The sequence below is a fragment of the Megachile rotundata genome, chromosome 9 (assembly GCF_050947335.1).
Source record: "Megachile rotundata isolate GNS110a chromosome 9, iyMegRotu1, whole genome shotgun sequence".
NCBI classification, from domain to species: Eukaryota; Metazoa; Arthropoda; class Insecta; order Hymenoptera; family Megachilidae; genus Megachile; species Megachile rotundata.
The window spans coordinates 11,601,902-11,619,004 of NC_134991.1; the positions used below are offsets into that span (position 1 = coordinate 11,601,902).

A 17,103-nucleotide genomic window follows, 5' to 3' on the forward strand; every position below is an offset into this window, starting at 1 on the left:
ACAAAACAACAGCCGGATAAATTGAACTCGCTCAAGCTCGATTAGGTAAAAAGATCGAGCGCTGCTTGTCGCACCTTGATCCCTCGTATCCTCTTTTCAGCCTCATCTTCAGCTACCACCGTCTCTTTCTCCGTCTCCACATTCGGAGTCTGCTGCTGCATCGGTGCTCTTTCTCTACCTAAATGTTCCGTGGGTTCTGGAGAGGCTGGGATTTTCGACAGGATGCTTGGATCGGAAATGGGTTCTATCTGTTCATGGAACGAAGTGGAGGGTTCGTTCGAAATGGATGTTTCGGGTACCAGCTGAAATCTCGTCTCAGAAGTGTCGAATGGAGAAGGACGCTCTGAAGACTCTGATCGAAGAGTTTGCTCGCTTAAAATAGACGCTTCGGGTACCAGCTGAAACCTCCTCTCCTGAGAATTGTCGAATGACACTGGAGAAGGAAGACGCTCCAAAAACTCATCGCGTATAGCGGACTCCTCAAGATCTATAGATTCTGATTGATAAAGATCAGAAGTTGAAGGTTGCTCGCTCAAAATAGACGCTTCGCGAGCGGGTACCAGTTGAAATCTCCTTTCTTGAGAATTGTCGAACGACACGGGAGAAGGAAGACATTCTGAAGACTCTGATTGATAGAGATCAGAAAATTGCTCGCTCAAGATAGACGCTTCGCGAGCGGGTACCAGCTGAAACCTCCTCTCCTGAGAATTGTCAAACGACACGGGAGGAAGACGCTCTGAAGACTCTGATTGATAGAGATCAGAAGTTAGCTCGCTCAAGATAGACGCTTCGCGAGCGGGTACCAGCTGAAACCTCCTCTCCTGAGAATTGTCGAACGACACTGGAGAAGGAAGACGCTCCAAAGACGATTCATCGCGTTTGAACTGTTCCTCAAGATCAGTGAACGATTCTGATCGATCAGGTTGCTCGCTTAAAATAGACGCTTCGCGAGCGGGTACCAGCTGAAACCTCCTCTCCCTAGAATTATCTACCATCGAAGACTGGCCTTTTTGCTCATTCGATAATTCAGAAAGCGACTCCTGAAGAGTCTTTGGATTCTCGACTTCCTGAAGAAAATCGGTCTCCATTCCCTGCTCGTTTTCGCTCGACAAGTAAGTGCTGTAATCGCTCCAGCTACCTATGCCTCCAGGAAGATCGGCGATCAAACGTTCCGTGTGTGGGCTCCCCATGAAAAAAGAACTCATGGGACCACCGTTACCTCCGCGATCGTTCAAACTACCATCACCGTCCCCATCAAAGTTATCAGGGTCGTTGGAATCGCGAATGACCCTGGAAGATCTGTCTCTCGCGTAATTGGCTAGGTTCTCGAACAGATAGCGCTCGGCTTCGTGATAAGGGTGTTTGTCGGGCCAGAAGCCGCTGTCGAGGGAAAGGAATTTCGATTTGTTGATCGAGTCGCTAATTTCTGACAAGGTTTTCAAGATTAATGGGGTCTGAACCGGCTTCTTTTTCTCGGGACTTAGAACCAAAATCTCGTCAGCTATGTAGAATTGTACCTTGGGTTTCGCTGGCTCGATCACGATATCGGCTGTCTCTATTTCTGGTTCGCTCGATATACACTTCTCGAATTCTTCTTCCGTCTCTAGCTGCGACTGAATCGAGTCGATCGTGATGGGCGACTCGAGTTCGTCTAACAATTTCTCTATCGGTATTTCTGGAGGAATTTGTTCGGTGTCCTCGATCATGTCTTCTAATTCTTTCACGATCGATGGTTGAATTTCTTCTATTTCTTCGGATTGCGGTTGCTTTGTCTCTTCTTTTCTTTCTTCCTTGGTGGACTTGACAGGTTCGCTGTCTGCTGGTTTGGACAATTTTTCAATAGTTTCTTCTTTAGGCAGAGTTTCTTCAATTTTCGGTGAAATTTTTTCTGTTGCAGACAGAATTTCAGGGGCTGATTCGATCTTTTGTGGAGGTTTTTCTGCAGGTAAAATTTTAGGGGTTTCAATTTCCTTTGGAACTTCTTCTACTGGCAGAATTTCTGGCTTTGAAACTTCTTCAATCTTTTGGGGAAGTTTTTCTTCTGCAGGTAGAGTTTTAGGAGTTTCTTCAACTTTTTGTGGAATTTTCTCTTCGATAGTCAAAGTTTCAGAAGTTAAAGGAACTTCGTCTTTGGGAGACTCAGTGGACGTTAGTTGCGGGGCAGTTTCTTCTGCAGGCAAAACTGTGGAAGTTTCTTCAGTTTTCAGTGAAACTATAGATAGAATTTCAGAAGTAATTTTGTCAATTTTCTGAAAAGCCTCAGACAAAATTTGAGGTACTTCAACTTTCTGTACAGCCTTCTTTTTCATAGGCAAAACTATAGGTGTTTCTTCAGCTTTCTGTTCTTTCTTTTCTTCAGGTAAAGTTTTAGTAGCTTCTTCAACTTTTTGCGAAACTGATACTTTCTTTTCAAGATCAGTCTGCAATACATCTGCTAAAGTATCTTCAATTTTCATCTCTTTAATTGCTCCATCACTTTCTTCAGTCACTTCTTGTTTTATAGTTTCTTCAGTAACAGTTATATTTTCACCCTCCGTCAAGTGAATTTCTTCACCCTTCTCTTGCTCTTCGCGTTTACCTTTCTTTCCCTGCTTATTCTTCCGTTTCGATTTCTCTTTCGAATCAGGTTCTTCGTCTTTCACATATTTCTTCACCGTATCCGTCAACGTTTTTAATATCTCTTCAGTTAACTTCGCCGCTTCTATATTTTCCTCGAAAGGTATCTCTCCTTTAGGCGATTTTGACCTGTCTTTAGGAATCACTTTGGGCATCGTTTCAGGAGCGAGTTTTATTTCATCAACGATTACTTCAGCAACTTTTATTGCTGGTTTCTTTTCTTCTTTTACTTCTTTCTTTTGTTTTGGTTCAGTAACTTTTGGTGGCTTTTCTTCTGGTTTGACAGGTTTTACTTCTGGTTCCTCTATTTTAATGCTCTCTGCAGCATCAGTTTCTGATTTTTCTTCTTTTTGTCTTTCTTCAGTCGAAGCACGTGATTTGTCTTTCTTCTTTCGTTTCCTCTTTTCTCGAGATGAGAGTTTGGACTTCTCTTCTTCTTTTTCCTCTTTCGGTACCTCGCTGTCCGTTTTTTCTTCTACTGTCTCTGAAGAAATGGCTTCTTCTTTTACTTTCTCTTCTTTAGGCATTTCAACCTGATCCTTAATTTCTGCAACATCCAATTTAAGTTCAACAGGTTGTTGACTTACTTCTTGTACCAATTCTTCTTTGACTGAAACTTCCTTCACTTTTTCTTCAGCTGGCGTTACTTTTTCTGGTAAAGGTTCTTTTCTATCTTTAGACTTTCCTTTACGTTTCGTTGTTGCTTTCTGTGCCTGCAATTTTTCATCAGATTCAGGTTTACCTTCAACGTCACTTTTTGCAGCAGGTTCTTTAACTTCCTCGGTTTTCTCCGTATCTTCACCTTGCATCTTTGTATCAATTTTCACTTGATCTTTTTCGCCTTCTTCTTTACTTTGTGTCTTATCAGACTTTCCTTTCTTTGACTTTTTACTTTTCTTGGTAGGTTGCTCTTTCATTTCAGTTTTTGTCTGTTCTATATTCTTCTTTTCATCCACAGGTTTATCTTCCAGAATCTTGTCTTCAGTTTGTATTTCTTCTTCTGGTTTATCTTTTCCAAGTTGTTGCACATCCTCCTTCTTGCTTTCCTGAGTATCTTTCGCCTTCGATTTACCTTTGCTCTTCGTTTCTTTCTTCTCTGGTTGACTCTTCTGTTCACTTGTCGACTGATTCACTCTGGTTGACTCTTCCACTTTTTCTTTAACGTCGCTCTTTTCCTTCTCAATTTTACTCTGATCAATATTTTCCTCTGCTTTACCTTTCTTTCCCTTCTTCCCCTCTTTCTTTCCAGACTCCTTTTTCTTCTGATCCTCCTTCCGTTCTTCGCTCAAAAGTTTATCAGGACTCGCATCAGGAACTTGTTTCGATCTGTCATCTCTTCGGTTGCTTCGAGATCTCGACCTGGATCGCCTGGATCGAAGTTCTCGTCGATTCACAAACTCCATGAATCCTTGTTCATCGACTTGAACAACTTCCTCGATCGGTACAGGTTCTGGAGCCTCTTCGACGTGAATCTGCACCTGAGGAGGCGAGCGACGTTCAGAAGTTTCTTCGATCTTCACAATTTTTTCTGGAGTGGATGGAGTAGATTCTGTTGGTTTGCCAACTATGGAAGCCCACGAACCTTTAATTTGCGGTGTGTCTGGAGTCGAAGACTTTGTATCATCCTCCAGAGCTTCTTTTTCTATTTCTTCTACCCATGAAGTTGATTCTATTTTAAACGTATCCTTCTCAATAGTTGTCTCATCAGATTTTACATCTACTGTTATTTCTTCAGGCTTAGATTCTTCCACTTTTGGTGCAATTGAAACTTCTTCTTCTGCAACTTTGCTGTCTTCGCTTACTTTCTCCAAGTTTTGATCAAACTTCAAGGGAATTGGTTTCATCAGGATAATGTCTTCTTGATTTGGAGATGCTCTTCGAGCAGAAGCTGCTACCTGAGCGTACGAAAATTTGTTCTCTTCATATTTCTCAGATTTTGATTTATCTTTGTCGATTTCAGTTTCAACTGTTTTTGATTCAGTGCTGCGTTTCTCTTGCTTGTCTTTCTTCTTTTGCTGCTTCGGTTTTTGTGGACTTTGAGGCTCCTCAACAACTTTGCTTTCTTCAGGTAATTCTTCAGGTAATTCTTCAGGTTTCTCAGGTTTCTCAGGTTTTGATTTTTCTTCGCTAGTCTCCGTTTCAGGAGGAGCTTTCAACTCGGCGGTGAATTTATCTTGTTTGGTATCTTTTTTCTTTTGTTGTTTCGTTGGCTTTTGTTGCGTTGATGGACTCTGAGGTTCCTCAGTAACTTTGCTTTCTTCAAGTAATTCTTCAGATTTCTCAGGTTTCGATTTTTCTTCACCAGTTTCAGTTTCAGGAGAAGTTTTTACCTCGATGCTGGGTTTCTCTGGTTTATCCTTCTTCTTCTGTTGTTTCGTCGGTTTTTGTTGCGTCGATGGACTCTGAGGTTCCTCAGCAACTTTGCTTTCTTCAGGTAATTCTTCAGATTTCTCAGGTTTTGATTTTTCTTCACCAGCTTCAGCTTCAGGAGGAGAAGCTTTCAACTCGATGTTGGATTTTTCTTGTTTAGCATCTTTCTTCTTCTGTTTCTTTGATTTTTGTTGCGTCGATGGACTCTGAGGTTCCTCAGCAACTTTGCTTTCTTCAGAAGCCTCTTCAGATTTCTCAGGCTTTGACTTTTCTTCACTAATTTCAGTTTCAGGCACAGAAGCTTTTACCTCGATGTTGGCCTTCTCTTGTTTAACATCCTTCTTCTTCTGTTGTTTTGACTTTTGTTGCGTCGATGGACTTTGTGGTTCTTCAGCAACTTTATTACTTTCTTCAGGCAATACTTCAGATTTCTCAGGCTTTGACTTTTCTTCACTAATTTCAGTTTCAGGCACAGAAGCTTCTACTTCAATATTGGGTTTCTCTTGTTTAGCATCCTTCTTCTTCTGTTGTTTCGACTTTTGTTGCGTCAATGGACTCTGAGGTTCTTCAGTAACTTTATTGCTTTCTTCAGGTTCAGACTTTTCTAGTTTCTTTTCTTTATCAACTTCAACTTCAGGAAGTAAAGATTTTGATTCCAAAGCACCTTTGTCTTGTTTCTTATCTTTCTTCTTTTGTTGCTTCGTTTTTTGCTGAGTTGATGGACTCTGAGGTTCTTCAGGTGTTACTTTCTTACTTTCCTCAGGAGATCCTTCATATTTCTCAGATTTTGTCTCTTCTTTTTCAATTTCAGTTTCAGGAAGAGAAAGTTTCAATTCAGCACCTTTCTCTGTCTTTGCATCTTTCTTCTTTTGTTGCTTTGCTGGTTTTTGCTGCACTGATGGACTCTGAGGTTCTTCAGGTGTTACTTTCTTACTTTCCTCAGGAGATCCTTTAGATTTCTCAGATTTTGTCTCTTCTTTTTCAATTTCAGTTTCAGGCAAAGAAAGTTTCAATTCCATAGCACTCTTATCTTGCTTTGCATCTTTCTTCTTTTGTTGTTTCGTCGGTTTTTGTTGCACTGATGGACTCTGAGGTTCTTCAGTAATGTCCTTACTTTCTTCAGACATTTCTTCTGTCTTTGTCTTCTCTTTATCGACTTCAGTTTCTACGAGAACATCTTTCAATTCCGTATCACCTTTCTCTTGCTTTGCATCCTTCTTCTTTTGCTGTTTAGATGGTTTTTGCTTTGATGGACTCTGAGGTTCAACTTCCATTTTCTTATTTTCTTCAGCTTCTGTCTTTTCTTTATCGACCTCAGCTTCAAGAAGAGGTTTCACTTCATCACCTTTTTCTTGCTTCACATCTTTCTTCTTTTGGTCTTTTTTCTTCTGTTGTTTTGTCGGTAAACGTTGTGGTTTTTCAAGTGTAATTTTCTTACTGTCTTCAGATAATTCTTCAGCTTTTGTCTCCGCCTTATCTATTTCAGTGTCAACAGATGCTTTCAATTCAATGTTGCTTTCCTCACTCTTATCTTCCTCCTTTTGTTCCATTTTCTTTTCATCTGATGCACTCTGAGGCTCTTCTGCTTTCTTACTTTCTTCAGCAGTTTCCTTAGATTTTTCAATTACTTTTTCCACTGTTTTTTCCTTGTCTACTTCAGTTTCCGGAAGAGCTTTCGATTCAGTGCCACCTTTCTTTTGCTTGGCATCTTTCTTTTTTTGTTGTTTCGTTTTCTGAGCTGATGTGCTCTGAGTCTCCTCAGTAATTTTATTTTCCTCAACTAATTCCTCAGACTTTTCAGGTTTCTCTTCCTTATCAATCTCAGTCTCAGATTTAATTTCGATGTTGCTCTTTTCTCGTTTAGCATCTTTCTTCTTTTGCTGTTTCGTAGGTTTCTGCTGCACTGGCAAACTTTGAGGTTCTTCAATCGCAGTTTCAGCTGTTTGTTCTACTGTTCCGACTGTCAAAGCTGCCATCAAAGATTCCTGAGCTGTCGCAGTTTGCCTTTCTTCAGTAACAGTGATTGTATCACTAGTTTCTTTGTCCTTCATTTCCGGTTGACTCTCTTCTTTTTTATTTTCTTCTGTTGCAACATCTGTTGTTTCTTCAGAAACTATATCTTCCTCTTTCTTTACCTTCTCTTCTTGTTTCTTCCTTGCATCAATCTTTTCTTTCTGCTTTTGCTTTTTAGATTTACCCTTTGCATCTTTAGACTTGTCTAAAGGTTGGTTCTCCTCTTTCAATATCTCTGGTGTTTTATCCTCGATTTTCTCAGTCACTTTACCATTCATCAATGTTTCTGTAGTTTCAATTAAAGTTTCTTGCTGTGAAGGATTCTCTTCCGTCTTAACCTTCTTCTTAGACTCGTTAGAAGTTTTCTTTTTCTCCATCTTTTGTTCAGTTACACCTTCACTTTCAATCACCTCTTCTATCTTCGTCTTTTCTTCTATTACTTGCTGTATGTCAGCTAATTCAGTCGTAGATTTCATTTCTTCCTTCGGCGATTCTTCTACAAGCTTTGCAATTGCTTTATCTTCTTGAGCAATTTCTGTTTGTTCGGGAACACTTTGATCTATTTCAATGCCCAGTTGTTCTATATTTTGTTCTAAATTTGTGCTCTGAACAATTGCAACATCTTGCTTCTCATCTTTCTGTTTCTCAGGCGTCTTGCCTTTCTCTGCTTCCTTTTCTTCAAACTCCTTCTTTTGAGCATTTGCTTTCTTCTTTCCTTTCCCTTTCTCTTCTTTTACTGTCTCCACAACTTCTTTCACTGTCTCATCTTTCACATCAACAATAGTTTCACTCTTAATTTCTTCACTCTTAGTTTCTTTATGCTCACTTACTTTATCATCAATAACTTCTTCGATTACAGGTTTCTCTATTTGATCTTTTAATTCCTCCGTCTTCAGAGTAACATCAATCAAGTCTTGATCAACATTAACCTGTGTCTCAGTTATCTCAGCAACTTCAACTTTGTCTACAGGTTTCTCTTCCTGCACTTTCTCAATTTCGATAACAGTGATAGTGTTAGATTCCTCAGAAGAAGTAGACACAATCTCCTGTCGCTGTTTAGACTTCACCCATTCACTTTCCAGCTCATAGAACGTGCAAACAGGGTACTTCACAGATTCAGCAATGAATGCACGTTTCCTACATTCAGCATCCGACTCACTCACTTCTTCCTTTTCTGGTTTCTTCATGATCGATTCCTGCACAATTCTCTCGATGCTCTCCGCTTTTGGAGGCGGAGACCGGGGCACATTTTCTTCTACTACCTTCATTACTTTGAAGCGTTGATAAAAATTGTTCTCAGCTTCCACGTAGTTATGGTAGTTGGTCCAATATGGTTTCACAAGGTCTGTGTAGTAAGAAGTAACATCTTGCATTTTTGCTTCAGAATCTTTAACTTCTGGAAGACTTTCAGACACTTTAATTTCTGTTTTCTTCACTTCTTCCTTAACAACTTCTGTTTTCTTCGCTTCAGTTCCTTCTTCTTTAGGTTTATCGATTTTTAATTCTGAAAGTTGTGTCTGAATTTCAGTGATGAGGTTATTGTCACTTTTGGGTAATTCGGTTTTCTTCTTTTCTTCAACTGGTATCTGAGCTGTGGATACAGTTTCTTCTTCTTTGGGTTCATCCACTTTTGCAAGTTCTTTGTGAACAGTGGCTAGTTTTTCGTCACTTTTGTGTAATTCTGTTTTCTTCTTTTCTTCAACTGGTATCTGAGCAATGGATACAGTTTCTTCTTTTTTAAGTTCATCCACTTTTACAAGTTCTTTCTGAACAGTGGGTACTTTATCTTCAGTTGTAGGTACTTCTCTTTTCTTCTTTTCTTCAACTGATATCTGAGCAATGGATACAGTTTCCTTGATAGGTTTATCCACTTTAACTTTTGCAAGTTCTTTCTGATCAGTGGATACTTTATCTTCAGTTGTAGATAATTCTTTCTTCACTTCTTCAACCACTTCAGAAACACTTACTTCTTTAGGTACAGTATCCATTTTACCTTCTTGAATCTCTGTGAGAGTTAGTTCAGTTTTTATTTCTTCACTAACCTTATCAATCACCACACCTTTAGCTTCAACCTTAGATTCCAACTTACTGTCAACCTTTGTTTCCATATCTTTAACTAACTCAACACTTGACGCAACATCGCTTGTGTCTCTCATTTCCCCTATTTTACCCTGCGAATCTCCAAATTTTAATTCCCTACCCTCCATTTCGTTCGATTTAGCCTGCTCAAAAGCACCGAAATCCTGTTCACTCTTTCCTACCGATCTAGGCGACAAGGGGGTGCCGGAACGACCCCTCCTCCTATCCTGAACGCTACCAAACAGAATTGGCTCATCGCCGGTCAAGCTGTCGATATAGATCGCGTAATTCTGACTCGATTCCGCTAACGTGTCTAACGACTCTTTCGGAGGAATACCAACTGAATCGTCCGCGACCCTAGCATATCTGGTGGTTAGGCTAGCCTCTACTGTTTCGGGACGCAGGGTGATTAGTTCGGTGGGTTTGGAGCCTACGATCTTGGGTAAGGGGATGCTTTCTAAGATCTCTACGGATTTCACGGATTTCACATCGGGTGGTTTCACTGCGACAGAGCCGGGGATGCTGGTAGTCGTCGTCACTGTCGTGATCGTCTTCTCGATGATCAATGCTTTGCCTGTCGACGAATCGAGCGAAGTCGACTCTGAACCCTTTGATTCGATCATTTCTTCTTCTTTAGTTAATTTTTCAATCGTCTCTGGTGGCTGAGATTTAGGTTCACTGATAATCTCGATAGCACCCTTTTCTTCTTCAACTTTTGGACTTTGGACTGCTGATGGCGGTGGTATTTCTTCAAATGTAATTTCTTTAATAACTTCTTCAGCTTCAGGTTTGATCTCTTTCACTGATTCAGTTTGAGTGTCAAGCTTTTGATCAACAGTCTTTTCTTCAGTTACGTTTTTCTCTTGTTTCTTCTTCTTCTTCTTGTCCTTCGGTGTACCTGGTTGACTGGGTTTGAGTTCCTCCTTAGGTTCAACTTCAGAAATATCTTTTTCCTTCGATTTTCCTGGTTTCTTCACTTTCGGAGATTTCGGTGCTTGATCTATGTCTTCTTTCAGAGATGTCTCTGCCTTTGGAACTTCAGGAAGAATAGCAGAGTCAATGACTTCACTAACTTCAATGTTAGAAGGTTTATCTTCCTTACTCCTAATTACATCTTCTGCAAATGTCTCCTTTTTCATCTCTTCAGTTTTTCGTTCACATACAGACATTGTCTTGATCTGTTCTTCAACTTGAACTACATCAATTTCTTTCTTCTCTTCATTTACAGTTACTTGTTTGTCTTCAGCAACTGTATCTTCCAATTTGACTATCGGTTCTACCTCTTTCTTCTTCAATTCTTCCTCCTCAGGTTTCAAGATTTCTTTCTTCTTTTCTTTCATCGGTGATTTGGATTTCTTATTTTTCTTCTTCTTCTTTTCTGACTGATCCTTTTCTGGCATCACAGGCTCTGGTTTCGAGCTCTCCTTCGTTTCTTCAACTGTCTGTTCTGTAGTAGTGGCAGTACGTTTTTCTTCAGTTATTTTCTCTTCAACTTTATCTTCCTTAGGAACTTGTTTCGTTTCAGGAGTCTTCTGACTAGTCTCAGAATCTTTCTTAGACTTCTTCTTATCCTTCGTTTTAGTTTGCTTCTCTGCCTCAGTTTTCTTAGCGTCCTCCTTCACCGATTTCTTATTCAATTCCTCTTTTTCTGCCTTTTGGATTGACACTTCTGATTTGATCGCACTAACTTCGCTCTTTTCTACTCCAGATTCTATTGCACGATCCAGTGCACTTATCACAGCTTTTTCTTCTTCAATGTCTCTTGATTCAACCTCAGACTTGCCTTCATCTTTCTTCTGACCTCTCCTCGCTTCGTCACCCTTCTTTCCTTTCTTGCCTTTATTCTCTTTCTGTACCTTTTCAACCTCTGTCTTCAATTCTTCTTTATTGTCTTTCACTGCTTCCTCGGATTTCAAATCTATTTTCTTCTCTTCGCTATCTTTTTCTTGTGGCTTCTTAGGTTCTTTCTTCTTGCTTTTACCTTTTGCATTCTCCTTCGTGACATCTTTAGATTTATCCTGATCTTTCGGCGGTCTGGGTTCACTAGCTTTTTCAATAATTTCATCCACTTTCTTTTCTTCCCGTTCCTGTATGTTTCTAGCGTTATTAATAGCCACTGTCTCCTTCACTTTATCCTCAGACTTTTTAATCTGTTCAAAATCGCTTTCAGCTTTCGCGTCTTTAGCTTTGCCTTTCTGTTTCTTCTTCGAAGGTTCCTTCTTCTCTTCTTTAGTTTCACTCTTCTTCACTTCGATTTCTTTTAATTCCGATTTCGTGTCAATATTTTCAGACTCAGCCTTTCGAACTTCGCCTTTCACGACTTCTTTAGGCTTGACGTCATCCTTCTTCTTCTCCGAATCTCTGCTTTCCTTTACGTCTCTTTCCTTATCATCTTTTTTCATCTGCTCTTTAGACTGAGTCACCGAAGTGTCAGCAATTGACTCATCCTTAGCCTTCGGTTTCTTCTTTTTCTCGCCGCTCTTCGCATTCTTCTTCTCGCTTTCTTCTTTAGGCTTCTCCGGTGTGGTATCTTTAGCCCTGACCTCTTTCGACTTGTCTCTCTGACTCTTCTTCTGTTTGTCCATGTCTTCAATCTCCTTCAGAGCCTTCTCAATCTCATCGTCCACCGTTTTCTCCATTTTCTTCTTCTTCGGCTTTCGCTTCTTCTCCTGAGATTTTTGCTGAGCCTTCTCTTCCGATTTTTCCTGTTTATCCTCCTTCTCTTCAACAGTTTGCTTCTCCTTCCTAACTTCCACTCCACTCTTCTCCGTAAATGAACCTTCCACAGAAGTTTCTCTGCTCTTCGTCTCAAGTGTTTGCTTCTGTTCAACATTACCTTTAGCCTTCTGCAGTTTTTCCTTAGCCAATTCAGGTGTTCTGCGAGCTCTCTTTTCAGGAATCCTCGACTTCGGTGCATCCTGATGTGTCTTCCTCCCTTCTCGTTTCTTCGTAGTATCCCACTCTTCCTTCTCCTGTTTTGTTATCGAAGATTCCCTCACCTGTCTCGCGTCCTGAAGAGGACTCTGTTCATGCACCGAAGACGTCGAAGTAGCCGGCGAGTCCGATCGTTCTTTCACCTGCCTCGTCAAACTAGTCGTCGTCGAAGAATAGGAACTGGTTATAGGAGCTCGAGAACTGAGTCCTTGAGACAAGATTTGAGCATACGAGAACGTCTTGCTCTCGCTAGGTGGCGTCTTTTGTTTAACCGTGTCAGCCACAGGTTGTTCCGGTTCTGGCTTTTCAGGTTCAGCTTCCGGCTGAATAGGCATCTCCAAACCCGGTGGTGGCTGAGGTAAACTCTTCTCTTCAATGTTCTCCGTTACCGGAGACTTAGCCGGATTCTTGAACTTGGGCGGATGCCTCTGTTTGGGGAACTGAGTTTGCTGATAGATTTCCGTTTCCGGTACGTAACTAGGCTGAACGAAGTGCTCCTGAGGAAAGGCTATCTGGCTCTCCGGATAGTGGGATAACGCGATTTGCTGAGGCGCGGCTGGCATGTACACGTACGAGCTGACCGGGTACGCTATCTGGGAGCCTATGAAGCCCACCAGTTCCGGTATAGGTGGGTGGATGTAATTGTACATCTCCGGAACTTGTGGAGGCCTAGCCACGTTCTCGTAGCTGGTCTCGTTCATCAGTACATAATCCTCCATAGTCTCGTCCGCCCAGCTGGTCTTGGTCTCAACTTTCTCGGAAGTCGCTTCAGGGACAACTTCAGGTTCCTGGTAACTCTCTACTGGACTCGGTTCCTCGACTTCTTCTGTTCGTTCCTCCACTTCGACTCGAGGAACCTTCAGTTCAATCTTCTCAACTTCCGAGCTGTCGGGTAGAGTGTCTTTGATGGATCGAGTGTCCTTGCCGATCTCCACCGAAGGGCTTCTGGACGTCTGCCTGCTTCCACGAAGAATGTCCGCGTAGGAGGTGGATCCAGGTACCCAGATGGGGCTGGCGGACCTGCCTCTCCTCTCTTCTTTGGGTGCCAAGGTGTTCTTGAGCGACAGTGGTTCTCTCTTCACCGATCTGGGAGACTCGACGTTCTCGGGTGTTGTCTCTTTGACCACTTCGGCTTCTTTCCTGACGAAGGTGCCTTTTCTACTCTGAGCTCTGTACTTGGGCTCCACGGAGTCGACCTTGGATTGATGAGCCGTCTTCGCCTCGGGTTCAAACGATTCTTCGACCTTAGGTCTTTCTTCTTTGGCCACTCGAGACGGCGAATTATCGCGGACAACCGGTTTCTGGGTCGATAATTGGGCGGTCGGTCGCAGGACTTGAATAGACAGAGGGGTCGTAGTCTCGTCCCTAGGGTTTCTGAAGGGACTAGAACCCCTGGAACTCGGACTGGTACGACCCGCTGCGATGTCCGCGTACGAGACTTGATTGATCATCCTGGTCTCATTCGTCTGTACATAGTACGGGTCCACGGTGTATATCTGATCCAGGAGTATCTTGCTTCGTTGCCTCCAATCCTCCATCCTTTGCTGCAGGCTCTGCTTTATCCGCCACGGAGGAACAGCCAAGGCACAACAATGGAATACACATACGTCAATTTTCTGGGAGTCCATGTGTTTGTTTTTTGTTTGTTTGTTTTAGGGAAGAGAGAGGTGTTAAGGTGTTTCGGGATTTTGGTTTCTTTTCTTTAGAGTTTTAGTATGCGTGTATGCCGGATTAACATGATCAGCGATGGTGACGCGAAGGAAGAAACTATATACAGTTGACTCTCGTTATATTGCCGCACATCGTTCTTTCAAGCGACTATTTAACATGAGATCATACGACGATTTGAAATTCGAAGCATATGATGTGCGGTTACTTAACGCATAGTGACGGTGATTTGATACATGAACGTCGATCGGCCATATATCGCGAGGAATTTTAACGCGACTCATCGTGTGGAATTCTAACAAGTAGAATGTTGACATATGGAATTTAATATCATATTCGATGAAAAACAGTAATATAAAATGGCAATATAACAAGAGTCTACTGTAACACCGTTCGATATTCGCAACAAAGAGGGCTCTTTATTATCTCTTAACAGATACAGCCGTAGACGTGATCTGCTCTCTACGATTAGACACCACGTATAGGAAATTTGCTCGATATATAGACATATACATATAAAGTTCGCTAAAAAAGATCCTGAGGTATTAAAAATCGAACGATTCCCTCCGCGAATGAAGACAAACGTGATCAACGGAAGATGTCTCTTCGATTACGTTGTCTCCGTTCCGGCCGGGAACCGTGGAACTCAGCACGGGTGAGAAAAAGACATTACGCAAAGGAACAATACTATGTCGCGATTCGATTCGCCATTTAAATTAATCGACTAGAGTGGTCATGGTTCCAGCGGTTCTAGGTCGGGTGTTCCTCTTTGAGCGAGAATCTTCGACCTCTCGGTACGCGCTTGGATTTTGCTCTGCAACGACTTGATCTTCTCCCGATAAATCTGTCGGACGACAACGACAACAACACGCCGAGCGAGCGAGAGAGGTGGACCCAAGCGGAGATTTCGCCGCGACGAAATTCAGAGAGACAGAGATCCGAAAATAATAAAAAAGGAAGGTGCGAGAACCAAACGAGAACAGAACCAGACGACGATGGCGAAGCAGAGACGATGATCGAAGACGAAAAAGAATCGTGTGGATAAACGGGCGTGGAACGGATCGATTGACAAGGATGACGGGTAAGGGTGTAGCAAATAAAATTTCGTGAATCAAATAGCCGATGCGATGGATTACAGACAAAAAAAAATGAACAAACACAATAGAAGAGAAAACGAGACGCGAGAAAAGAAATATCAGGGTAATAATCGTAGACTCGTGTTCGTCGTATGGTATTTTCTCACGAGCCATTTTTCGCGTTTTATTGGAGGTCACTTGATTTTCTTGCGTATCTTCCGTTTCCGTGTTCGTTGTCGATCACACGGTATCTCTTTCCATTCGAACGAAAAAAAACAAGCATATTGGCTACTCTCGTGCTCATCTTTCATCGATTAAAAGCCTACGGTGATCGTGTGTGACAGAACTGTGTGTGACGAAACGCATTTGCAAGACAATTTCGTTGTGTACATTTGTGCCAATACTACTTTATTCTCGGTTACACTTCAACGTTTCCACGACACCGAGTGCGATTTTTACTTTCTGGAGCCCGCGGTTTCGTTTGTGTCTCGTAATGTATGATACACAGGTGATACGGCGAGAGAAGAACGAGAACACGTGAATTACACAAAGAAAAAGAAAAAAACAAGCAAAATCAAGTAATCCCCATCACGGAACAGCAACATGGGTGTCGTTAAAGTGGTGTACACGGACAGGAAAGAAGAGATATATCTAATGAGAAGACGTCGTAAACTCTTAATGATTTCCATAAAACTTTATGAATTACATAATCAATAATACAAATAATGTGTACTTCATTCGTGCGCAACTTCAAGGCTGCGAGACCTAACCTCAAATGATTATATTCTCAGTTCGGAAGTTGTGAAGTTCATATTCTAGTTCAATTTTTGAAGTCAAAGTTATGAAGCTGGAGTTCAAGTCCATGTTGGAGTTCATATTCAAGTTCAATTTTTGGAGTCAAAGTTATGAAGCTGAAGTTCAAGTCCATGTTGAAGTTCATATTCAAGTTCAATTTTTGCAGTCAAAGTTATGAAGCTGAAGTTCAAGTCCCTGTTGAAGTTTATATTCAAGTTTAATTTTTGAAGACACAGTTATGAAGTTGAAGTTCAAGTCCATGTTGAAGTTCATAGTCAAGTTCAATTTTTGGAGTCAAAGTTATGAAGTTGAAGCTCAAGTACATGTTGAAGTTCATATTCAAGTTCAATTTTTGAAATCAAGGTTATGAAGCTGAAGTTCAAGTCCCTGTTGAAGTTTATATTCAAGTTTAATTTTTGAAGACACAGTTATGAAGTTGAAGTTCAAGTCCATGTTGAAGTTCATAGTCAAGTTCAATTTTTGAAGTCAAAGTTATGAAGCTGAAGTTCAAGTCCATATTGAAGTTCAGTAGTGACAGTTAAAATTGAGTAATTATTAAACAATGAAGTTGAAGTTCAGTGATGAACAGTAAAGTTGAGAAATTAAGTTGACGAACATCAACTGAACGTCAACTTCATTGTTTGACTACTTCTGAATTTCACTTTCATAACTGGACATCAACTTCATTGTCTGACAATTTCTCAACATTACTGTTCATCACTGAACTTCAACTTCATTGTGTGACAACTTCACAACGTTACTTTTCATAACTGAACAGTAATGTTGAGCAGTTGTCAAACAATGAAGTTAAAGTTCAGTGATGAACAGTAATGTTGAGAAGTTGTCAAGCAATGAAGTTGAAGTTCAGTGATGAACAGTAATGTTGAGAAGTTGTCAAACAATGAAGTTGAAGTTCAGTGATAAACAGTAATGTTGAGAAGTTGTCAAACAATGAAGTTGAAATTCAGTGATGGACAGTAATGTTGAGAACTTGTCAAATAATGAAGTTGAAGTTCAGTGATAAACAGTAATATTGAGAAGTTGTCAAGCAATGAAGTTGACATTGGGTGTTGCAGAGTAAATACTACTGAAGTTGTGACAAAAATTGAAAATGTAGCTGATGTTTGAAGTTGTAAAAATGAAACTATGTGGTAAAGTATTGAAAATGATTATAACTATAAAATTGAAGTTGAAACACTGTAATTCTGAAGTTGTGAAGGAATGCCTATAAGATGAGATTTGAAAAGAATCCCTAAATTTGAGGTAGGTTTTTGCACCCCTGCAGAAACAGCACTAATGAAGTATTATCTTGTATCTTGTCGTAAGTCCACAAATTTTTATAGAAATCAAAGAATTTGACGACGTATAAGGAAAAACGAAAGTGCAATGACACGATCGATTTCTCGTAAGAATGTAAAGAAAGATAGTGTTGACAAAACTTTAGTTAGAGCATGATACCAACCAATACCGCGTAACATGATGTACCACCACGATGATAGCATGCTTCGATCAGATCGTTCGATCGCTGTATCGGCGAAAGAATGATCTTCCT

General features: G+C 40.9%; 1 protein-coding gene across 4 annotated transcripts in view; it reads right to left on the bottom strand.

The window, feature by feature from the left end:
- The window catches only part of LOC100876515 (Muscle-specific protein 300 kDa), an 89,466-nt gene that overhangs the window by 3,460 nt on the left and 68,903 nt on the right, over positions 1 to 17,103 (bottom strand). For 3 of the 4 annotated variants that reach the window (XM_076535867.1, XM_076535866.1, XM_076535868.1), the window contains exon 38: positions 75 to 13,568. In XM_076535867.1, coding sequence (XP_076391982.1) covers positions 75 to 13,568 — 13,494 coding nt within the window. Of the gene's footprint in view, positions 1 to 74; positions 13,569 to 14,079; positions 14,525 to 17,103 lie in introns of those variants that run through there. The other variant, XM_076535869.1, reaches the window with a different exon arrangement.